At 36.9% G+C, this 27,137-nt stretch overlaps 1 protein-coding gene across 1 annotated transcript; it reads right to left on the bottom strand.

The window, feature by feature from the left end:
- Positions 1–5,868: 5,868 nt before the first annotated feature.
- Positions 5,869–26,111, bottom strand: LOC121382382. The gene is made up of 10 exons (XM_041511969.1): positions 26,023–26,111; positions 18,980–19,055; positions 18,126–18,432; positions 16,994–17,100; positions 15,479–15,620; positions 12,920–14,232; positions 11,848–12,033; positions 11,252–11,467; positions 9,633–9,763; positions 5,869–7,076 (listed from the first exon to the last, which is right to left on the bottom strand). Exons 2-10 carry the CDS (start codon positions 19,043–19,045, stop codon positions 6,779–6,781), a joined length of 2,766 nt encoding a protein of 921 aa, XP_041367903.1. The 5' UTR covers positions 19,046–19,055; positions 26,023–26,111; the 3' UTR covers positions 5,869–6,778.
- Positions 26,112–27,137: the final 1,026 nt, after the last annotated feature.

Below are 27,137 nucleotides of genomic sequence, written 5' to 3'. Positions count from 1 at the left end.
CAACATTAACATAACTAAAAATGAGTGTCATTCAGCATCTGATAATGACGTCACATTTTCCCAAAGCGAGGTGGTGTACACAAATCGAGCTTTCAACTTCATGGACGACATGCAAAGCATACAGACAATCACTCAAGTCCAATAACAAGTCAGATTAATAGCGTGTGTGACCACCCCTTGCCCCAATACAAGCAATAATTCTCCGACGTATAGAAAAAATCAGTCGTCTGATGAGGTCACGTGGGACGCGTTGCCATTCTTCTTGAAGGGCCTGGATCAGTTCCTGTTGGTTGGCCGGAGGGTGTGGTCGTTGTCGAACACGGCGATCCAAAACATCCCAGAGGTGTTCTATGGGGGACATGTCTGGGAAGCGTGCAGGCCACGGCAATACGTTTACGTTGTTGGCTCTAAGGAAGTTCTGTACGATTCTGGCTGTATGAGGTCTGGCGTTGTCTTGCTGAAAAATGACACCACGTGGCTGCCGTTGGAGAAATGGTATTGCAGTTGGACGAAGAATGTCATTCCTGTAACGTTGAGCTGTCAAGTTTTCGTGAACGATGACCAATGGTGTCCTTTCCTGTGCACAGATACCTCCCCACACCATGACACTCCCTCCACCATATGGCACAACCTCCTGAACGCAAGAAGCCGCCACTCGTTCTCCCCTACGGCGGTACACACGCTGTCTTCCATCAACTCTGAACAAACAGAACCGGCTTTCATCAGTGAAAAGAACCCGCAGCCAATCACGTCGCTGCCAACGTCGTACAGTTCTAGCCCATGTCAATCTCAAACGACGATGTTGTGGTGTCAGTAAGTGTCCTCTATATGGTCTGTAAGCCCTTATTCCATGAATCATGAGTCGCCTGGCCACTGTCTGTCTACTAACCCTGTGACCTAAGGCATTCATTGCTGATGACGTCACTGTCAGGAAGCGATTTCGTAGATGCAAGGTACGCAAGTACAGGTCATCACGGGGCGAAGTCACCCTGGGTCTGCCTGTTCTTGGCCTGTCTGATGTCTGCCCTGTTTGCCTGTAGCGTTGCATCAAGTTTGTAACAGTAACACGGGAACAACCGAAGGTTCTGGCGATGTGAGCATGAGTGGCTCCCATCTGTATCATACCCAGGGCTCTCTCGCGTTGTTCTGGTGTCAGTCGTGGCATTCCTATGGTAGTTTTTTTTTTTATCTGTGTGGATGTCTGACATGCCGTCTAAACCGTTTTTATACCCTTATTGCACGTGCAATTGCTGTTGTTCATAGTGCACGAGTTTTTCACTTTTCTGTGTGTTCCACCCAAAACGTGCAGTGGGCGGGTATAATTTTCTGCATACATTATTGTTGTGTTTGGGCTATGTGTTTTGGATTGAGTTACTTTTTAAAAACAATTCATTTTTTCTTAAATTCCAAATTGAAAATGGTAAAGTTTCTTTTGGCCTTCAGTATATGTATCACATACAATACGTTTCATTTTGTCGTCGTTGTTAATAAATGAATGCTCATGACACCCCTATCGTAATCAACATCCAAGCACAATGCTTCAATGTCATTATATAATTGCTCGTCATATTGTTATTATATGTGACTTAACTAATTATCAGAAATAAATTTAATCAATAACAATGTGACGTGCAATTTAGGCCTATAATGGCTTTTAAGCATTGTGCTTGGATGTTGATTACAATAGGGGTGTCATGAGCATTCATTTATTATATACAGGATATAGTATATAATTACCGGCCTCGGTGGCGTCGTGGCAGGCCATCGGTCTACAGGCTGGTAGGTACTGGGTTCGGATCCCAGTCGAGGCATGGGATTTTTAATCCAGATACCGACTCCAAACCCTGAGTGAGTGCTCCGCAAGGCTCAATGGGTAGGTGTAAACCACTTGCACCGACCAGTGATCCATAACTGGTTCAACAAAGGCCATGGTTTGTGCTATCCTGCCTGTGGGAAGCGCAAATAAAAGATCCCTTGCTGCCTGTCGTAAAAAGAGTAGCCTATGTGGCGACAGCGGGTTTCCTCTAAAAACAGTGTCAGAATGACCATATGTTTGACGTCCAATAGCCGATGATAAGATAAAAAATCAATGTGCTCTAGCGGCGTCGTTAAATAAAACAAACTTTTAGTATATAATTTTACATGTATATCCATAATTGTTAGCAGAACAGAACAGAACTTTATTTCACTCAAAGCCACCATCCGGTGGCATCAGAGGAGTACATTATATACATTATATATATATATACATATACACGCATACGTTAAGTGACAAGTGTTTATAACAAACAAATAAGTAAGATTAAAATGGGTTTTCAGGAGGTAGTGGTTATTTATAATATCAATAAGTTCACAAAGCTTTTTAAGGATGCTGACACGTTTACAGTTAAACAGTTCTCTAAATTTAATTACATTTGATCTAATAACATAGTATGGCTTTAGTAATCTTTTTCGTTCCTTGTTAAATTTATCACAAATAAAAATATAATGAAATTCATCTCCGATATCACCTATATTACATAATGCACATGTTCTATCTTCTTTTGAAACATTGGACCACCTGCTCTTTTCAATTGGTAAGACATGATTAGATATACGAAATCGGAGAAAAGTGGTATAATTTTTCCTGTTAAGTATATTAAAGTAACTTTCAAATTGTATTTTCTCTTTAAAAAGCAGGTATGTAGAACATTTCCCTGATTCAGTAATACTGTTGTGCCAGTTCTGAGTATATTGGTCTTCTAGTCGTAGCTTAATGGTTCGTTTTAGACATGGAACAGATATAAAATGCTTATTATAACAGAGTCTGTAAAATATATCTTGCATATGTACAATCCATTTATATTCTGTGCCATATTGAATAAAGTCATAAAACATTAGTTTGTAAACACACAAGGATAATTTTGTACTTCTACCTGTTAAAAGTCTAGCCCAAAAACAAACCATTCTGCAAAATACAATCAGGTAAAGGGGTTTTCTTCCAAATTCACCATATAACATATTTATAGGAGTATTCTTTCGAACTGGAGCTAGATATTTTAAAAATTGAATATGAAGTTTTTTTCTATATTATCGAGATTGGCAAAACCCCATATCTCGCACCCATACAACAAAATAGGTACAACAACTGAGTCGAACAATTTGATTCGGTATTCTATAGACAAACAATATTCATTACATTTCTTAATATATAAAACATAGTTTTTTGAGCCTGTTCAAATAAGGTTTTCTGACATAAGTTAAATTTATTTGTTTTATGAAGCAAAAGCAAAAAACAACAAAACCACACACACACACACACACACATATACACACACATACACAGAACAGACGCATGCATATACGCATGTGCACGCAGTAAAACCCGTACAACTTGCGATGTATATTTTTTTTTTTCCGATAAACATACACACTATTTCTCTAAAGTTATTACAGTGTATATAATTGTATCTAAATGGATTAGAACTAATGTTCACTATATTTAATGTAACCCCCCCCCCCCCCCCCATATACACACACAAAAGAACTTTTATATACTAGTGTATATATATATACTAGTATATATATATATATATATATATATATATATATATAATGACACAATACAGTCAACACTCTTTATAACGGACATGTTGGTGCTATACATATTTTGCCATTATATCGAATTTTCTGTTATAACGATCGTGAAGAGTTAGGTCCCTTAGTTTGGCAAGTATTGACTGTACATGCGAAACACACACACACACACACACACACACACAGAGAGAGAGACACACACGCATACAGATATATATATATATATATAATACTGATGGAAAGAAATAAGGGAACACATCGAATTGCAGACCAAATTTAATTCACAACTAGCATAGTAATGTCTGTATTTCATACCAAGTTGTAATGTGGGATTGGATGTCTGTAGTGTTGAATGTGCTGCCTATATGTTCCCAGTCAACTTCTAACAATATCAATTGATTTTTGATGCAGTCATTATTTCTTGTTGCTATCTGTGTGATCCTTTATTTCTTTCCATCAGTATATATTAAAAAATCACTGATCCCATGGCTAGTGGATTTTATAACAATTCTAGGAGCCCTGATTGTGTATTGGTTATTGTAATAACCCTCGTCATAGTAAACAGTATTCTTAAAAAAACATCAGATTCTGTAATAATATGAACTGACCTGCATTAAGCACCCACCTGTATTAAACAACCACCTGTGTTAAAAGGCCAAGTTGATATATGTCCTTCGTATGGTGAATGTTTAGCATAGTTTGACTGTATATATACACATGGCAGAATAAAGAACCAAAATTGATCACTGCACAACTTTCCAAGTGTGACAGAATAATAAACAAAGCTGACATCTCTCAGTCAAACCCCATTAACACCTGCAGATTGTCAACAAATGTCTCAGACTTTCATACAAGTCACATGTACATAGCAACACCCAGGCATGTCAGTATCAAATCTGCTGATAAGATGTTGTAAAATGTCCTTTCCGGAACTTGAACATTGTGACATAAAATTACCACTGCATCAGTGAATTAATAGTTAATTTTAAAAGAATTTAAATCATACATATAAGCATTTAAAAAATATATATATTATCTCAATAATGCATCATATCTCACAACCCTTTTACAAAAAATCTATCAAACAAACTTCATATATATTACGAAATTGGTATAGAATTGTATTTTGTATCCATTCAAGTAAATATATTGATATATTGATAATGTAATAAAAGCACTTTGCAAAAAGATGCTTAAATATACATGTTAAAATTGTGTTTAGGAGGGGACATTTTGTTTAACATGCAAACATTTTTGTATTTACAGAACTACAATTCACACAAACACAATAATTATACAAATTAGGTTTTGCAGGCTATTATGCATGTACTATATGATTAAAGCTTTGTAACCTGCCTGTATATATTTATTTGACCCATGTTTAGGGGACATTTTTTAGGCTCTATGTTACAATAAATATCTCAAAGTAAATAACAAAGTTACATCGATTTTTGTTCTTGTCACAAGTGTAGGTGTCTATTGTGATTATAGTAATACAAAAATAATTGTTGTAAAATGTTATTTGAATTATTTATAGGTCAAAGTTCATAACAGGACATCTTCAAAATATTTTTAACGGAAAACCGGGTTAGTTCTTTAAATTACTGTACATTTATAACACAACATCCAGTTTGATATGGTTGGTAAAAAATTTTTTTACCAGTAGTCTAGTATTCAAATAAATAAAAATAAAATTATCTATTTCACATTACATTATTATTAAAATAGTGATGGAATAATGAAAAAATGCAAACGAGACTCGTAAATGTGTTATTTTGATATATAAATATTCACTACTTGATGAAAAATCAAGTTATTTCAATAAAATGTGGTTTGTAAGTTGCTATTCCATTCACACAGGTACCTATCAAATTTCAGCAGAACAGAGCTTTAAATTTACGAAAATGTTATTCCAGTTAACGAGTAGTGTAACCTTTCCCGTGAAACTGCCCATACACCTATCCATTGAACCCTTAAGAACTCGCTCTGGGCTGCGAACCATAGTCATTACCATGATTACAGTACTAACCGACCTCAGTGGCGCAGTGGTTAAGCCATCGGACTACAGGCTGGTAGGTACATGGTTCGCAGCCCAGAGCGAGTTCTTAATAAGGGCTCAATGGGTAGGTGTATGGCCACTACACCCTCTTCTCTCTCACTAACCACTAACCAACTAACAACTAACCTACTGTCCTGGACTAACATCCCAGATAGCTGAGGTGTTTCCAGGACAGCGTGCTTGAACCTTAATTGGATATAAGCACGAACAAAAAAAATACAGTACTATTACTATACGTCTGATTTAACCATTTTATGTTCTTATTATGTTGTCCAATGCATGCCATTTTATATGATCAATATATAAATAAATGGTTTGAATTAAACTGAATAATCCCAAGAAATCAGTCGCTAAAACGCAGAACGCAAAGTCAACGAAGTCTCTTAAATGAGTGTGCATGTACATTTTTTCAACAGCGACAGGTTTGGGAGGTCGAATCACCCCTGCTCCAAGCGAATTTTCTTTTTTCCCCACTGTAGTGTCCCGTGAAATATGACCCGACCCCCTAAAAACTTACCTCGCCACAGTCTAGACCATCCACCCCCTGCACAATTTCCTGCACATGTGCCTATCAGAGCAAAGACCATGCTCCAAACTGGTCTAAGTTCTGCCAGCCGTTTTTACTAAACGTTTGCAAACTATTTTAATTGGTTCCTGAAATGGATAGCGTAAAAATCAGTCTACCAAGCGTTAGCGACAAATGGCTGGCTTAACCTGAACCCGGTAACAGTCCACGTAAGTGGCTTAGAGCGTCCCAGTGGCGCTTTGTGTCACAAGTGGATAGCTACTGAGTAAGGAGCATGCATTTTTGTTGTGATTAGTGTGTTTCCACCTTGATACATCTTTGCATTCAGTGCATGTCTTCTTTGAAAAAGAAAGATGTGTTTTATTTCACTAGGGTCAGACTATCAACTGCCACAATAAAGATGGCTAACTTTCTGCTCTCACGACTTCTACGACTGTCCAGTTGCTAGTCTAAGCGCTCTTACAACTCTGATTATCGTTGCATTCAACTCCTACAACTGATTAGTTGTTAATCTGAGCGCACCTATCGTAAGTCAGGAGTTGGGAAAATTACAACGCAACCATCGAGTTGGTCAGCTTCGTCGTGACACTTGGTAGCATTAAACTTTAGAATTAAGGTTATATGGCGTCCGAGTCTTCTTCGGGCGACTCACAGCATACGTGATCACCATTGATACGCTCCTTTGGAGTCGTATTCTGAGAATCTTCGGCTACTTGAATCGGTTTTTTGTACGAATCGGTCTGATACGACTTTACCGGAAGTTCTGGAAATGCATAGCCAGGGTCATCGAGTATTCCATGTACTCCAATTTCGCCAAGAACACGCTGTAGATTGTTTTTTTCAAAGTCTCTTGGATTTTTTGTGATACATTTATTTAAAATACTTATTTTGGTTGATAGACTGTCAGGATTATGTCTGGAAAAAAAATCAAAATATGATCAAGACACAACATGACAGCAAATGACAGGAACCTTATAAAATATATTGTATGCAATATGCAAGGCAACAAGGACAGTGGTGGTGTAACTAAATGTAATAATTTGTTGTCAGGGTCGAGGCTTGCCGAGACTCTGACATCATATTATGTACCCGAGGGTGGAATAGCCCTGTCCCACATGGATACATAATGGAGGTTATTTTTCTCCCATCCAGTAGATGAAAAACAAACATTTTTGGAAAACGTGAAAAACCTACTTTTTTTATATTTTTTATCTTACAATAAAATAATATAACCATTGAAAAGATCGTACCCAAAAATGGTTTATACTAAAAGTATAAACCGAAAATGAAAGTATAATTTCATTATGACAGCAGGTTTCCTTGTTTTTATGAAATATAAAAAGCATTTCTTGCGTTATTTTGCCATTTACGTGACGTCACCCAATGTTAATATCAGCTCAAACTACAGAAGTCACGTGGTCATGCAAGACCGATTTATTCCGCATGGGCTGACGTCAAGGAATACGCCTGTCTTGCATGGCTAGGGATGGGAGAAATGTACGTATGTATATATGTATGTATGTATGTATGTATGTGTGGAAGTATGTGGTATTTGTTTTAGTTAGGATTTGTATTTAATGGGTTTTTTGCAGATATTGCCTGCTATCAGCTTTTGTATGTTTTATTTACAGCTTGCCTGCTGTCAGCTTATTGTGTAACTAATGTTTTATTTTATCCTTAGCCAGGTTATGTCAAACAATAGGCTGGTAACTTGTAATTGTGGTATTCGTTTCTTTCAGCTTACACTGTACTAACGCACGTTACTTGCCTTGCATGTTAGCTATTGTTCTCAAACTCCTCTCCCAAGCCCATCAGGGAATAAAACAACTTGTCTCTAAGTGTTCAGGTTTATTTCTCCTGCTAAGATTATATTGTCAGGCCAGATTTCATTTTTAAAGGTGGAACTGCAAGTATTATTTGAAAATGGATATTATCTGAAAGGTTACCGGGTAGTCTGTATTTTGTTTTATTTAATATATGTATGTTTTGTATACATGCACTGTTAGTTAACACCCTTAGAAAGTACTGTGGCTAGTTATTGTTTAATTACTTTATGAATGTATAAAGTAATGAGTATTTATATTGGGTATATAGATTAAATTACATTGAATAAATATTTGTTCAAGATAGCTGGCTTAAAGAAAACCCACAATCTGAATGTCATGCTAATTGTGTATGTGTATTTGTATGTGTACGTGTGTTAGTTCATCGTATTTAACGATATATGATTGTCAATAGTTTCTTTCATATGTCTTGTATTTGAATTGTAGATTGTCCTGTTCTTTCTGTGTGCTGGAGAATCCAGTTTATCTTACACCCAGGTGTCATCTACCTGGTATGAGTTTTTATGTATCATGTTTGTCAAATATCAGTTTTTTATGTATAATTGTGGTATATGACCAGTTGTATTTGTCATGTTCATCAAGTGTACTTATTATATGTATTTGCTTTATGTTATCGAATGTTTTTATAATTTGGCATTAAATACTTAGGATTTAAAGCAGGATAATTCAATTTACATTATTTTTATGATGAGATGAATATGATTAAAAGATATACATTTGCTTAAATTGTGATATAAATGTTATATGTATACGTAAATTATTTTACTTGGTGACATATACATGAATTCTATATGTATTCTATGATGTGATATTTATTGCTGTTTTATTGTTCTTGTAGGGTGTTTTTCCTTGTCTTCATTTTGTGTGATATCGAATAAATTGTCTGGACCCACCCGTAGCTGTTTTCCTTTCTGTGTTTGGGAAATGTGAAAAATCTGATACTGCTACATATGTATTGTATTCAAGAACACAGGTTACAAGTTAAAGGATGTTTTGTTTAGTTACACAACTAGAGCACATTTATTAATTAATCAGCAGCTATACATTTGTATATCTTTGGTTTGGTAACTGTGACATGAATGAATGAATGAATGTTTAACGACACCCCAGCACGAAAAATACATCGGCTATTTGGTGTCAAACTATGGTAAAGCAAACAAATAAACTTAGGATTTAAATAAAAACAGTGTAAAGAACTGCAAAAATACAAATATCACAGATAGATACTGACTTTTACTCAAAATGTTAATTTGTGCTGTATTGGCCATTCTCAAAGAGAATGTTACACCCCTGCATCACGGTGAGGTTACAGAACGCGTGGGGGACTGTGACATGAAGTCTTCAGAGAAAACCTGCCACATTAGCCAGGAATCTTTGATATGTATTTTTGTCCATAGACAGGACAGTATATACTACGGCCTTTGATATGTACTAGTCGTGGGGTACTGGATGGAACGGCTTAAAACAAAAACGTACAATGGATCCATTGAGAAGATTCGATCCTTCTACCCAAGCATCTCAGGTGTGCACTCTAGCTACCGACTGATCTAGATCCCACAGGTTACAAAACCTCAGACATAAAACATTTACACATTTGTTCCCAGTTACTGATTACCGAACAACGTACCCAATGGGTCTGTTGATAGACACGTGTTCAATTCCAAACTGTCTTCCCAACTCTTCTGTTTGGTACACAGTAAGCTTGTCTGCTAGTAACTTTACAGTTTCTCTCAAGTCATCACTAACTTCTTGCAAACTCTGAAACGAAACATGATTGGGGAAATGATAATATATCAAATTACAGGCACGTCTGCAGTAATTTATGCCGATTTATACAGGGAGGGGTCTAGACTGGATCAAGCGAAGTTTATTGAGGGGGGAGGGGGGGGGGTCGAATTTTTTTTAATGCAAGAGCTGGGACCTTGAAATATATACCGTGTATATATTCTTATTAGGCTAACACTCACCGCAGCTGTCTTGCAAATATTTTAACGAAGTTATTTGTACTCATTTAGCCGGCCTCGGTGGCGTCGTGGTTAAGCCATCGGACATAAGGCTGGTAGGTACAAGGTTCGCGGCTCCCACCTAGAGCGAGTTTTAACGACTCAATGGGTAGGTGTAAGGCCACTACCACCTCTTCTCTCTCACTAACCACTAACAGTTACCAACTAACCCACAGTCCTGGGCAGCTGAGGTGTGTGCCCAGGACAGCATGCTTGAACCTGAATTGGATATAAGCACGAAAATAGGTTGAAATGTACTCATTTATGGCTGCATAGCCATAATTTAGTTATAAACCAAAACATTGATAAGCGACATATGACGCCTTTGTAACTGGCTCAATAAAGTACTTTAAGGTATCTTGTTTGGCCTTTTTTGCAGGTCATTTAATGCAAGCGTACGTTTTTAAATCGAGGGGGCTCGTTAAAAAAACATCCCTTGCAAATTAAAAGTTTTATTAACCTTTGGACGGGTGCCACCGGTGGGCAGAATATATACTAACCTTTAGCAAACACCTGATATTGTCATCACAGCTGTTCTCACATACAGTGAGACACACACACACTCTGTCTCTCTGTCTCTCTGTCTCTCTCTCTCTGTCTCTCTCTCTCTCTCTCTCTCTCTCTCTCTTTTAAACACACACACGTTATGACGAAGCACTGAAATGTACACACACACACACACACACACATGGACAGAGAGAGACATACCACACAAATATATACATACAGAAGAAGAAATGTTTTATTTAACCAGATAAATAAAACATTTCTTTTTTTTATTTAACGACGCACTCAACACATTTTATTTACGGTTATATGGCGTCAGACATATGGTTAAGGACCACACAGATTTTGAGAGGAAACCCGCTGTCGCCACTACATGGGCTACTCTTTCCGATTAGCAGCAAGGGATCTTTTATTTGCGCTTCCCACAGGCAGGATAGCACAAACCATGGCCTTTGTTGAACCAGTTATGGATCAATCGTCGGTGCAAGTGGTACCATTGAGCCTTGCGGAGCACTCGCTCAGGGTTTGGAGTCGGTATCTGGATTAAAAATCCCATGCCTCGACTGGGATCCGAACCCAGTACCTACCAGCCTGTAGACCGATGGCCTAACCACGACGCCACCTAGGCCGGTACATACATACAGAGACACAGACACACAAAGAGAGACCGACAGACAGACACACACACACACACACACACACACACACACACACACACACACACACATTCACTTACCATACGTGATGACGAAGGACTTATTAAGTCTGAGATGTACACAGTTGTCTGACCATCTTCGTTGTCCGATGCGTGACTGTCTTCGTCAATCACGTGATGTATGTCGACTATACACTGAAACACGTCATCTGCGGTGTCCTCGCCTCTCAGTGCCCACTGTATTAGCTGCGGTCCTGACTCTCGACAGCATTTCACTATTTTGTTCAGTTTTCGAATCTACAAATACAAACCAAGCTAACAAGATACTGCTTGGAAAATTCAGGTGTTTTTTTTTATATATACATATAAAAAATGTAATTCCCCAACCCCACTATTTTTGACATTTTCTAGAAATGCAAACCAAGCAAATAGGTTACTCTTTGGAAAATTCAGTTTCTTCGACAAAAATATCATTAATTCTCTCCCCAAAAACCCCACAACAAGCAAACAAAAAAACAACAACCCCACAACCAAACAACAAAACAACTAACAAACAAAAAGAAAGAAAGAAAAACAAAACCCAAACAAACAAACAAACAAACAAACAAACAATAAAAAAATAAACATAAACATAAACATAAACATAAACAGAACAAAACAAAACAGCATTAAAATACCTGTTTCTTTTTGAAAACAAGCTTTTCCCCGTCTGGTCTAAGAATGTGCTGCCACCTACTGGCGCCATCCCCGCATGGCTGTAGAGAGCAAATCAACAGGCTCTGTCCTGGCGTGTCGTCCAGCAGCTGTACCTCCTGCTTCGAAAACCTCGTCATCCCCTGGCAGACGTCGTTCATCATATAATCCTGTTTTTGCAAGAAAACCCCCTGAATATTTCATAGCCAGGTGGGGTCTGGGTGCAATCATTAAATAATAATAATAAAGTTCGGTATGTTAAGAACAATGTCTTGATAACATTGGGGCGAAGTATGAGCTACATTTTTCTTTGGTGAACTTTACAGAGAAAAGGTGAATTGGTAGGTAGAAAACAAAATATTCATTCAAATCCACTGGATTCCAAATGTCCTTCCCTTGTCAACTAGGGGTCAATGCATATAGACATTAATTGTAAATCATGACATTTTTACTTATGTGGCATAAAGCACCCTAACATAAAACTACACAAGTTCGTTCTAGATCATATTCTTGAATCCATTATGGTTATATATACACACATATAATATGTTGGAGAGTTGACCATGTCTTTCTCTAATGCCAGATATTCCCTCTCTGTTATGTTTCTCTGTCTCTGTCTGACTGACTGACTGAATGACTGACTCTCACTCTCTCTATATCTCTCTCTCTCTCTCTCTCTCTCTCTCTCTCTCTCTCTCTCTCTCTCTCTCTCTCTCTCTCTCTCTCTCTCTCTCTCTATCTCAGTGAACTATATTTTATTCCAGTCACATTGATACGATCACACAAGCTTGGCCAATACTAGCAGACCATTACCATGACAAACCTGAATTCCTTAAGATAGCTTCAGTGACGGTGTTTACCATATATTAATGTCACAAGTGTCTTGGAGGAATTTCCCCAAGTACCTTAAGTCTAAATAAAGAGAAATAAACCTCTGACACCGGAGTGGTGTTTATGCATGTTTGGTTCAATAAAACATTATGCTGGGTTGTCTAGATGAATCCCTCGCACTACAATATTCCTTTTGTTGTTAGCACTCACATTTAAGGTACTTACGTTAAAGTCTTTTATGAAGCATTTTGTATCCCACAGATACAGCAGGACCCTAACTTCGTGACGAGCTGCTTCAAATGAACCAAACACCATGGCAGTCAGCGAGACAGGAATACCCTCGTGTCCACAGTACGAGCAGCAGAACCCGCTGAAGTGCCTCGTGTGTATCACGACTGTGCTTCCAGGGCCAAACTCGAACCAGGGGGTCGCTTGCTCCAGATCGTCATCGCGTCCGTCTTTTAGCGGCACCTTTTCTTTAACGATTCGTCCGTCGTCATCCTTCTTGAACCACGATACGTTGAAGAAAGACGGGTTGAAACCCGACGACAAACAGTGCTGAAGTCGTACTACCACGTCCTTCTCAAATGGCCTTGAACCGTCTTGTTTGTAATACTCCACGGCGACAGACGTCATCCATTCGTCCTGCTTTAGCTGGAACGCCTCCTTCATCTGTTCCAGGTCTGTGAATACTGAACCGTGAATTTCCACGCTGTCACCTTTAGCTACCGCGCCTCTAGGTAGTATTAGTTCAGCGCTGGAATTGTCTTTCATTAGACGTCCACCATCCTCACTGAAAGTTCCATACATATCCCACTGTCCGTTGAAGATGTTTTTGGGAGTAAGAAGTACTCGGGTTTGGGTCATTTTGTCCTTGTAGTAGTTACTAAATATGTTTTGGCTGTCTGGGTCCGTTGATTTTTGAAAGCATTCGGAGCCGATTTCCCCATTGATGATTTTGGGCATTGCTAGGGTGTTGATAATGATGGGAATGTCACTTCGTTTCTGCACCGTCTCATCATATTCAAGGTCGTAAAGTGACATGTCCCTGCTGTTGAAAAGGTTCACACAGCTGTCACTGGAGGAAACAGATGGTGATGGGTTGGCTAATTGTAACGATATTACAGCTCGGAAGCTGGTCAAGGAGGACGTGGAATGGCGTTGTAATCGTCGACTGGTGTGAAGGTCCACTGAACAACATCTTGGAAATCTTACATATCTATCCTCATCGATCATATGCATGCACTTGGAAAACCTAGAACCATACGATTTTAATTCGAATGCATTCATTGATGAACATGCAACTGGTGTTAACGCTGTGTGTACAGATGAAGCCATTTCGATTTCACTCCCAGTGTTAGACTCGTGGTAACTACAACCGTGTAATCTTAACTCAGTTACTGATGATAACTTGGTGGATCTACTTGAAGACAGTAGGTTGTCCTTCAGATTCTTCGTTTTGAGTTTTCTCTTTTTCACATACCAATGTATCAGACCGGCTACAGATATAGCTATCACAAAACAGGTCGCTACAATGACTGAAATAAAAAGAACAATGTCAGATTATTAAAAAAAAGCCATGGAATCGCATCAAGACGTCAACTAACTGAATGTCGTCTGTTTCGAGAATTTTGAAATATACTTTCTCGATTTATTTTTATTCTACTAAACTCTATATTTGTTTATTAGTTTGATCATCTGTCTCTACTAGATGAAGATCTGTATTCTATGCATGTAGATTAAAACGTCGAGAAAATATCATTTCAAACTGCATGGGGCAGACACCATTTTTCACTATGAGTAATTATTTACATCTTTACTCATTTACAATTTGCAGAAGAAATATTTTTTACTTTTTTTATTATTTCCAAACATTTTAAATATATATACTAACTAAATTACTAACAGGAACAGGGTGGTACGGGGTATAACTCTGAATGCGCGAAATTCTTAGCTGAGGAACAAGTGGATTTTCCCTACAACATTTTTTTTTTTTTTTTTTTACATTTGTGGGAGGGCAGTTTCTTACGTTCTTACTAGGCGGCCCAGAAGCCAATTTCAAAGTACAATGGTTCATGATGATGAATCCACTGAGAAAACGTTGACAGGAAAAAATTGCAGTTTTTCGTTGGCTGGGACCTGTCTATACTGAATATGTATATTTATACATTTTTAATATTGCAATCGGGTTCAGTATTGACTGATCATAAATGCATGGTAGTCTAGGGATGTCTGCGTCATAGACATCTGCCTTTTGTCGGGTGCACACTGGGCGCCCTAGATTCCTGTTTTAGCGCTCAAGGAATTTATTATCAATTCACCGAAAATAGTCCTATCCATTTGCATTATTGTACTTCCTAACCCCAAAGCAGCGTTAGTCCGAGTAAAATACTTAAAGTGACAAGCCATAGTTTTTAAACTTTACTGCGTATTTTTCAGTTAGAGACGTGTTTTAAATACTAAATGAAATCGGACATTACTTAGAATGTGTTATTTTGATTATCCATCTCCGTACATTCGAAGAATATCTGGTCAGCCTGGTGTTTCCAATACCACGACATGGATTTTAAAAATATGTTTATAAACGTACGTATCTTTGAGAAGTAACGGTTATGGAGGCGAGCCCTAGTCTATTTTTAAGGGTATCTCTACGCTTCAATGTCACATATTCTTGCTTCACTCTATAGTAACTTTATTCAAACGTGTTACGGGTTTGTATACTAATTAAACTGTCCATTTTTTAACGAATTAAAACTAGGGTCTGCGACTTTGAGATATGCCTACCAACTATCACAAATGTATTGTGTGTTTGTTTGGTTGGTGGTTCGTCTTCTTCCAAATCAATGGATTCCTCATCTCCGGGATCAGCGGTAACTGGGCGAAACGTGGACGACGACGTGGTTTCAGGTACGACATAGTGACACATCTGGAATAGATATTAATGTATACTGAACATCAAAAGGAAGGCGAATATATTTTTCAACTGTAACACTAAAAATTATGGGTGGGTTTTTTGGGGGGGTTTTGAAAGAAGAGATTAACACACATGATTTGTTTTTAAAGAAGAGATTAACACACATGATTTGTTTTTAAAGAAGAGATTTGTTTTTAAAGAAGAGATTAACACACATGATTTGTTTTTTTAAGAAGAGATTAACACACATGATTTGTTTTTAAAGAAGAGATTAACACACATGATTTGTTTTTAAAGAAGAGATTAACACACATGATTTGCTTTTAAAGAAGATATTAACACACATGATTTGTTTTTAAAGAAGATATTAACACACATGATTTGTTTTTAAAGAAGAGATTAACACATGATTTGTTTTTAAAGAAGAGATTAACACACATGATTTGTTTTTAAAGAAGAGATTAACACACATGATTTGTTTTTAAGAAGAGATTAACACACATGGTTTGCTTTTAAAGAAGAGATTCACCGGAATTACATGTTGATACTGTTTAACATTTCCCCAACTTGAGCATTTGTAATCAAGGAGTACCGGCCTCGGTGGCGTCGTGGCAGGCCATCGGTCTACAGGCTGGTAGGTACTGGGTTCGGATCCCAGTCGAGGCATGGGATTGTTAATCCAGATACCGACTCCAAACCCTGAGTGAGTGCTCCGCAAGGCTCAATGGGTAGGTGTAAACCACTTGCACCGACCAGTGATCCATAACTGGTTCAACAAAGGCCATGGTTTGTGCTATCCTGCCTGTGGGAAGCGCAAATATAAGATCCCTTGCTGCCTGTCGTAAAAGAGTAGCCTATGTGGCGACAGCGGGTTTCCTCTAAAAAAAAAAAAATCTGTGTGGTCCTTAACCATATGTCTGACGCCATATAACCGTAAATAAAATGTGTTGAGTGCGTCGTTAAATAAAACACTTCTTTTTTGTAATCAAGAAAACCCAGAGCCGGTTTATCCTAGTAGCACATGTAGCACGTGCTACGGGCCTAGCGCTTCAGGGGGCGCCGCGGTGATGTGTACATTTATTTTCCCCAGGTCATTTTTCCTCTCAAAATATATATCTCCTGGGAAGGAGAACCGCTGTTATTTAACCTACAGGCCCCGAGGATCCTTAAACTGGCTCTGAGTAAACCTGTTCTATTACAAACTAAATATAACCATGATTTGCGTTTCTTTTGAGGGTAAGTATATTACACGTGATTCATTTACACATTTTGTAATAGGCTATGCGAGAAAAAGAAATATACATACAATGTCATATTTGGTCAGATTGTGCATTTAGTCCAAGACGCTGGTGTTGCAGTTATCTTGGAATATGTAGCCTACGTACCTTACCATACAAGCTGGTCTCACATATTGTTCCTGTTTTTAGGTTTCTATGTTGTCTAATTGGTTTCTTTTTAGCAGGGACTAAACCTTGTTGTTTTAACATTTTTCCTGAAATAAGAAAATAAGAACGTACTTATTTAGTAAGGAGCAAAGTACAAAATAAATGTGTATATGTACATGCGCGTGTGTCTGTCTGTGTGTGTGTGTGTGTGTGTGTGTGTGTGTGTGTGTGTGTGTGTCTGTCTGTGTGTGTGCGTGTATATATATATATATATATATATATATATATGTATGTGTATGTGTATGTGTATATATATATATATATATATATATATATATATAGAGAGAGAGAGAGAGAGAGAGAGAGAGAGAGAGAGAGAGAGAGAGAGAGAGAGAGAGAGAGCGAGAGGGGGGGGGGGGGGGCAGGCTCTAGGCCATGTTTACCAGAGTAATGAGGATTTTGTAATGAGGGTGAGATGTAGCAAGCCTTAACAGTGGCATCGACCACCTTCCTTAACTCTACCGACACCCACGGATTGGCAGACGTAATCGCCCATATGGTGTGGGGGGGGGGGGGGGGGGTTTTTTTTTGTCTGCACCTCACCGACATTCGAAGTCCCCCCCCCCCCCACCCACCCATGAAAAACAAGAAGAAAAGCTGGCGCATCTGTCCTAAATTGTCTTTAGTCTTAAATATCCATATACATGTGGTGAACTTTAGGCTAAAGGTTACAATGTTTTTGTGCATGCTTGCCTCCCCTGGTGTTTAAGGAGTTTAGGAGCAAGTTTTATAAATACATTCTACTGAAATGTCAGATATTTGAATATTCAGAAATCTTTGACTAATCATAAATATAAATATACTCTATTCATTAGTCCCTGCCCCCAAAAAAAAACAAAGTAAAAAAAGAAAGAAAAAAACCAGAAAGAAGACAAATGTCACAATTTTGGGCTGGGAACAAACTTGAAGATTATTAGGCACCCAGAAAACAAAGTCCACACTATCTGATGTGCCGAAATTTATATTTTAACCAAGAAAATATGTTTTAGCCAGAAATACCTTTAAACATTGTAAGAGGAAGAAGTACCGTGTATTTACTACGACCAGTGAATAACTGAATTGACAATCTAACCTTTTTGTTTTCTCAGCTTCCTGATGTCACTTTGGCACACGGTGTCATCTTTGTGGGTACATTTAATTTTGGTTGCTCCCCGACACCTCTTGCATTTCTTACAGATGTCCATCGTCCCGTTGTTGTAGTAACCACGGTGACACGGACGACATATGATCCTTTTTGTGTGCTTGTCGATATGTCTCTCATTACCTTTCGCGCATATTCCACAAACTAGAAACCTCGATGCCACGTCCATGCGGTGTATTTTATCCTTCGAACATCTATTTTTAACTGGAAGATTGAGGTACACTTCGTTGTCTGCAAGCTAAAATGAAATAAGCATTCTGGGAGCATTGTTCAAGCAATACCAGTCCCCTACCGGACCCAACAAAGTTTCCTAGCTTCCATTTCATTTCAACTTATTTTCGTGCTTATATCTAATTAAGGTTCAAGCACGCTGTCCTGGACACATACCTCAGCTATCTGGACTGTCTGTCCAGGATAGTGAGTTGGTTGTTATATAATTGTTAGTGAGAGAGAAGAGGGTGTAGTGGTCTTACACCTACCCATTGAGTCGTTAAAACTCGCACTGGGTGAGAGCCGATACCAGGCTGCGAACCCTGTACCTACCAGCCTTATGTTCGACGGGGATATCTCAATAAAATAACTTGATCTGTAAAAAGGTCAAGGGCCATATCTCTATCAAAAATGGGTAAATCGCCATACAAGTCAAACTTGATTTGTAGCAGTAGTTAAGAATGGCCTGAAGAAGATCGTATATATTTCTGTGCCCCGATTTATTTGTTTTATTACCCTCCTAGTTATTGTAGGCTTTGTACGGCCCAGTATTTCTTTTAAGTTAACATCTTCACCTTAGCAACGGCAACGGTCATTGCGATACTCAAGATGCCACAACAAATTATATATGTCTCTTTCATGCTCTTCTTTCTGCAAGTAAATGAAATAACAAAGCACATAAGAGGATTGTTACCCTGTTCAATAACGAATATATAACATGTATATCACCCTGTTAGATGATTACATAACCAGTTAAATAACGAATATATAACATGTATATCACCCTGTTAGATGATTACATAACCAGTTAAATAACGAATATATAACATGTATATCACCCTGTTAGATGATTATATAATCAGTTAAATAACGAATACATAATATGTATATCGACCAATTAAATAAAGAGTACATGTTAAAGTTTGTTTTGTTTAACGACACCACTAGAGCACACATACATAACATATATATCACTCAGGTAATTAACAAACACATAACATGCATATCATCCAGTTAAATAACAAGTATATAACATGCATATCGCAATTAAATAATGAGTACATAACATGTATATCACTCAGTTAGATACTAAGTACACAACATGTATATACTACTCAAAAGAATTTAAGGGTCAGACGATATTTTCGACATTATTTTCTGAATGTCAATTATATTAGCTAGACCATAATGTCACGCGTGGTATTGTTCCATTTTGACGAAAGTGGGTCTAAGCAACCCATAAATGAATTAAAATCCACTGTCATTGACACTGTCGACTAGTTCTAATGGCGAAAACATGCTTACATTTGCACGTAAATTAGGGCGAAAGCGAAAGGTCTGCTAAGTGCCCATAACTTGCTTTTTCACAAAGCGCTTCATTTGCACGCTTTGCATGTGTATTCCATGTTCCCAATGCTGAATTTCCGTATAATTGGAGCCTGCGTTCGTATACGGTGCACACTCCAAATTCGACAATGGTACGACGTCAACTGACTATCGAAGATCGAGGAAGGGCTATTGCTTGGCTTCAGGATGGCAATACGCAAAGAAATGTTGCTCTGAGACTTGGTGTCAGTCAGAGTGTCGTTGGCCGACTGTGGCAACGGTACCAAGCAACGAATTCTGTTCGAAATCGTCCACGTTCGGGAAGACCCCGAAGCACTACAAATAGAGAGGACCGCTACATCACCAATATGGCTCTACGTCAACGCACAACCACTGCACGCCGATTACGTGACAATCTGCGGACGGCGACTGGAACTCGAGTGTCTGATCAAACCATACGCAATCGTCTGAGAGCCAATAATCTACGCTGCCGTCGCCAGGCTGTTCGACCACCACTTCTACCACGTCACAGAACGGCCAGACGTCACTGGTGCACACTTCATCTGCGGTGGCAACGTGTTCAGTGGGGTCGAGTGATGTTCACTGACGAGTCCAGGTTTAGTCTCCAGTTCAACGACGGTCGGGTTCGTGTCTACAGACGTCTTGGGGAGCGCTTCGCTGACGTTAACGTTAGACAACGTCACCGGTTCGGTGGTGGCAGCGTCATGGTGTGGGGCGGAATCTCTATCCACCACAGGACCCCCCTCTATGTGGTGGATGGCAATCTGAATGGAATCCGCTATCTGAATGAGATTATCCGGCCGTTGGTTCTCCCAGGCCTTCAGCAGATTGGCGGCGGGGCAGTTCTGCAGGATGACAATGCCAGACCCCACCGCGCCAGGGTGGTAACGGACTTTCTCAGACAACAAGGTATCGCCAGGATGGATTGGCCAGCATATTCGTCTGACTTGGCCCAAATAGAGCACGCCTGGGACGAATTAGGCAGGAGAGTTCGGGATAACCATGCCCCTCCGGCCAACCTTCATGATCTGGGTCAACTTCTTATGGCAGAGTGGCAGGCCATTCCCCAAGAGTTCTTCAGACGTCTGATCAACAGCATTTTGACAAGTCTTATATTTTACGACAGTTTTTGGGGGTTTTTTTTTATCGAACATAGGGTTGTTTACAATTTGCCGTTAACAATGATAATCCATAAATAAGAAAAACTCTGTAAGTCAACCATGATTTATCCGTTTATGGGAATTCCCTGTGTGTGTGTGTGTGTGTGTGTGTGTGTGTGTGTGTGTGTGTGTGTGTGTGTGTGTGTGTGTGTGCCCAGTTATTGGAGTTTTATTTTTTTTAATCGGGTGTTACACTATTTAAACTGTTCCTTAGTTTTAAAAATTCCTAGTAAATGATTTTTTAACAGTTATATATATATATATATATGTGTGTGTGTGTGTGTGTGTGTGTGTGTGTGTGTGTGTGTGTGTGTGTTTTTAATATTTTATTGGTGCCCTGAATCATCGCCTCACAGAAGATGAATTAAATTATACACGCTAAATACTAGGAGTACATACACATTGTGGCAGTATGCTGATTATAGTAAGTAGTAATACTTATACAAATAATGTTGATGATGATATATTTAATACTAATGCATATGTACATGTAGATAGTAATATTAATAACACATTATAAATGGCTAGATAATAGAAATATATTTAAATAAGCTGGTTGATGTAATGGGGACATAAAATAAATATGTTTAGAAAGGACTGTTAAAAAGAAAAGCTGTTATAGTAATTATAGTGAATTAATAATGTCAAAATTCACGTCAAGTGCTCGCTTGATAATTGTTACTCTTTTCTTCCATCAAATTACTTTCTTGAACTGAAAAGTCGTTTCCATGGTGCCCAGATTGTATTATACTCTTCATATCTACGGTTTTTAAAAAGAATATATTTTTCTATTTCTATTTATTTTGTAAAACGTTTTGAGCAGCTATTATATTTATTTCATTTTTTTCCATTTCTGTCTTGTATATATACTATTTAATATTTATTAACAGCCAGTTTATAAATATGTCTTTTGTATCGCCTATTTGTCCAAATAAAAAATAATTGTTTTATTTAATTTTATTCGAATTGCTTTTTTGTTTAAAATCCAATTTACAACAGCATGCCACAGATTAGTCACTTTATTACAATAGTAAACTAAATGTGTTAATGTTTCTGGTGAACTTCCCCAGAACGTACATTCGTTAGTATCTATGTATTTAATTTTATGTAAAAAAAGATAGTTGTCAGTATCGGGTCTATAATTCAGTATTGAAACGACATCAAAGTTGTATCTTTGACACTTATAAAAGGCAATTTATAATAGTCAAAAGCAAAACCTTGGTTTCTACATGTTATTTGTGATGTTGGTGTAATAATTTCGTGATTTAATAATTTATACATTTCTTTGACTTTTAAGTATAATAATAAATTTTACCGGAAATACCGGATTAGTTAAAAATGTAAAGTGGCCATTTCTAACATTGTCTGCTTTATTTATAAATGTCTTAATGCTGTTTATAAGCGATGAATATTCTAAAAAGTGTAAGTTTACGTTATATATATATATATATATATATATATATATATATATATATATATATATATATATATATATATATATATATATATATTTCTCAAATGTAAAGAAATTTCCATCTTCACTAAGAAGATTATTATTCCCTTGTCTAAATAATTTTATAACAGAATGGTTTTGTATTTATTGTTATATTGCTGTTATACCAGATATTTGAGCTTAAAATGTCTTTATTTTTTTCCAAAATTTTATTTTGTTGAATTAACTCCCAACTGTATAAAACATCTCTCTAAAACATGTTTTTTAATTTCTTTCTTTTTATATTCAAATAATAATCTCCATTTATTACAAGGTCTCTATTGGATAAGTTAGTAGTAGCTTCAAACAGTTTAGTCCATTTCGGGTTACCTAAAAATAGTCTCCTAAGCCATGATGATTTTAAAGCCATCATGAAATTATATATATTTAACATTTGTAATTCACCATCTTTGAATTCTTGAGCTAATAAGACTCGTTTTATTTTATCGGGTTTATTTTGCCAAATGAATTTATGAAATAATCTATTCAAATTGTCAACTACTTTTTTGGATGGGTTTGGCAGTGCAGTTAGTAAATACGTAACTTTGGGTATTATTAGTGTTTTAAAACGGTTATTCTTCCTAAGACCGTTTACTTCCTAATTAACCATAGTTTTATCAATAGTTTAATTTCATTATTTTTGTGGGGGGTAATTCGCTTTAACAATCAATGGTAAATTTACTGTAAACGTTATTCCGAGCATCTTAAATTCTGTGTATTCCATTCCAATTTCCATCTTGAATGGTGACTTCTTTTGAGTTTTGTTTTACTGCCTATCCAAGTAGCTTTTGATTTTGTATAATTTATTTTTAATCCAGATAATATTCTAATATTGTTAAAGTATTAAACAGAGATCCAGGAGTTCCATCCAGTATACAAAGTGTATTTTCTGCATATTGGGATATTAAATAGTGTTCACCATCAATTGTTATCCATTTATGTTTTTGTTATTTTTTATTAATATAGCTAGAATTTCAGCGTAAATAATAAAAATATACGAAGAAAGTGGATCGCCTTGTCTACATCCTCTAATTTAAATGTTCCTGGCAGAAAGCCATTTTAAATCACTCTCGACATTGAATTATTAAATAGTTTTAATCCAGTTTTTTAATTGAGATTTTGAAATTAAAAATATGTAATGATTTTTCAATAAATGCCCATGATACAGAGTCGAAAGCTTTTTCAAAATCTACCAAAAGCAAGAGACCTGGTATATCGTGGACGTCCGTGTAGTGCATGATATATATTAACTGAATGATTTCACCAATATATCTACTTTTACTGAAACCAGTTTGGTCTTTACTAATTATTTTATCAAGCACTATTTTTATTCTATTGGTAATACAGCCTGAACCAAGTTTATGAGTACAGTTAAGCAACGTTAAAGGCCTCCAATTTAAAAAAAAACCTGTTTTGGTTTATTTGGTTTGGGAATACAGGTAATGATACCCAACTTTTGGACTTCAGACATTTCTTTGACAATATAACTATAATCTAATGATAAAATAATCTAAATCAATCCAAAAGAACTTAAAGAATTCAGCAGTGAATCCATCAGACCCAGGGCTTTTTTAATTTTTCATATTTTTAAAAAATGATAGCACTTCTGAATATTTTATTTCTCCTTCCAGTACATCTGTTTCCTCGTCAGTTTAATTTATCTGTAATCTCTCACTTACTTCAGCGAAGAATAGTTTTATATATATATATATATATATATATATATATATATATATATATATATATATATATATATATATATATATAAAATGTTTGGGTTTCTAAAATAATTTGTTTCTGATTTGTTATTTCTTCACCACTTTCTAAGTCTAGTCTTGATATTAACTTGCTGTAATAATTTCTCGATTCCATATTGTAGAAGTATCTCGTTGGCTTTTCTCCCTCTTCAACCCATTTCGCTCTTGATCTTATATAATGTCCCTTTAATTTTTCTTCTCTTAATTTCTATAGTTGTAGTTTTTTTCTTCTATTATATTTAAATCAGTCATTTCTTCGTTGCATTCTAATAATTTAATTTCGTCACATATTTGTTTTTCTAATTCATTTTGTTTCTTTTTTCTGTAAGCAGAATATGAAATCGTTTTGCCTCTTATTTCCATTAATAAAGTTTCATAAAAGGTTTGTCATTTATTACGAATTGTATCGCTTCATTTGGGTATTGTACTTATACTTTCTCTTAAATAGACAGAAACTGCGTATTGCGTTTTCACATTTTCAATTGTATTTTTAACAACTTTTACATATTCTTTATCTCTTAACAATGCATTGTTAAATTTCCAAAGTCCACTTCCTTTTTCAACATCACTTATTTTCAAGTGGGTAACAACACCAGAATGGTCAGATCGGTAGCTATTTTCGATCACAATATTTTTAGCACGTATGGTATTAAATTATTTGAAAGTAAAAAGAAGTCTAGTCTGGCTTGATTTGCTAGATTTTTTAAATCTAAAATTTCTGCCGTTTCTATAATTGTATTACGTGAATTGGGATTATTAATATGTTTATAGTGTTTGGTATCTAGATTCTGATTCAGTACTAAATTAAAATCGCCACACATTATATATTTATCAGTTTGGAAATCTTCTAAATTATTAAAATATTTTCATAAAAATTAGGATTATCTCTATTTGGTCCATATACGGTCGTAAGAATAATTCTCTCTCCTTCTATAGTGATATCTATCCGAATTGTCTTTTTCTATTTTGTGTATTTCGTATGCAAAGTTATTATTAAACATAATGGCTACTCCTCTTGCATTTCCAACGTAAGAATTAAACACACATTTATATCCCCATTATGTTTTTATGTATGGTTCTAGTTCTACTCTGAAGTGGGTATCTTGCAGACAATAAATATTATAATTTTTACATTTTAAGTAATTAAGTACGTCGACGTTTTTTAGGATCTCCTAGTGCCTGACAGTTTACCGTCATTATTTTTACACACGCCATCTTAAATGATTAAATTTACTCTTTTATAGGAGGAATTATCTATATTTCGAATTTGGTTATACTGAATCTGATATGTGGCACCATTCCCTATCCAGATAATACTACTACTGTATGCAAAATTCGAGGATTGGCTATAAAGCTTGATGTGCCTTTGACAAAGATAAATAGAAGTTTGTAAAACTACGTGAAGAACAGATAGAAGTGGAAAGGAAGGAGTGTTGAATACAAAAAAGTATTAAACTAATCCACACCCTTGCAAACATCGACAAATATAGAACACAGCAGTGAATACAAACACACACATTCACACTACACTACAATAGAAAACAAAGGTATTATCATGGGGATATAACTCCCCCAAAACCAGAATGTTTGATAGGTTCTGTAACCAGAAGGAATCCAAACTTAATTTAAACCAAATAAATTGAAATATCAATCGTTCTTCTGGCACCCATATTCAATGGTGCATAAATCCAAGAATGGAATTAAATATCTACATGCACATTCATAATAAATATACTTGAATTTGGGACATACATGTACATATACATACAAAAATATTACATATATACATACATATTACAGGGTTTCTAGAAAATGGTAGCCCCACTCGCGTGAGTAAATGCTAATTTAGAAAAGCGAATTACCTGCTAAAATCAGTTCGCAATGCGACGAAAGCTCTAAATTTGTCTTATGATATAATGGCTGTATGGGAATTCCCGACTTTACCTTCCTGGTCTTCTACCCGTTTATAGACTGACAACCGGTTATTGCTCATTGGCCTACATAAGAATAAAGGGGTGCACAACTTGTGGTTACGTATTTCGCGGTAATCACGCGTGTGAAGTAGCTAAGTGGAGTCGGTCATGGCTTCCTTAACTTAAAGCAGTCCAGGCGGGTGTGCAGTGGGTTAGGGTCGACCCTATAACCCTCCCCTACCAGGAGTTATTGTGTCAAGGGAACTTCTCTGATTAAAACAGGTCCTGGGGCTAGTCACATACATAATAAACAGAAGTGGGGTGCAAAAGTAAGCTACTAGTTGACGCCTCACATATGTTGATTCTGGCACGACCATCAGGGGAAACGATGTATATATAAGATTATAGTCAGCTATGATGGAGGGTGCGGAGGAAGAAAACATTGAACTCATATGCATCCACCAAGAGCAGCATGTGCCCACCTGAAAGAACTGGCTGTGTAGGTCGCATCAACGTAGCACAGTGGATTCCCTACACCCAGTATGTTTCGTTGAAAGCTCATTCCATACAGCCAAATAATAGGCATGTATACAGTAGCATGTTCTTCTGACTTCTAGGATAAGCATTACGTGTCTATATTCAAACATGGTTCAAACCTCTGGAAAGCCAGTGATTGCCAATCAGGGGAAAATGTGTTTATCCCTAGGGATATGTTTGGACCATATGGTAAAGTTGCCCCAGGGGAACAAAATATGCCTGTAAACCAGGCTATATAGATACTAGTATTAGCTGTTCATCTTACGACAGCTCAACTCTGACATTGTCATCAAGTCCAAGTCCAAAACTGTATAATTTACGTGTCTATATTCAAACATGGTTCAAACCTCTGGAAAGCCAGTGATTGGATCCCGAGCAGATGGGAATAATGATAAGGACAATTTTAAACATATTGCCAATAAGCCAAAATCAACCCTTTTATACACTCTAAATGGATGACATATACTCGTACAAATCTAGTCCTTTTCACAGGGAACGCCTTTTTTTCATACTATGGAATTTACTAC

Source organism: Gigantopelta aegis, chromosome 9, assembly GCF_016097555.1.
Source record: "Gigantopelta aegis isolate Gae_Host chromosome 9, Gae_host_genome, whole genome shotgun sequence".
In the NCBI taxonomy this organism is placed as follows: domain Eukaryota; kingdom Metazoa; phylum Mollusca; class Gastropoda; order Neomphalida; family Peltospiridae; genus Gigantopelta; species Gigantopelta aegis.
Note: the sequence above shows the minus strand (reverse complement) of the source record. Positions and strands in the feature narration are given on the sequence as shown.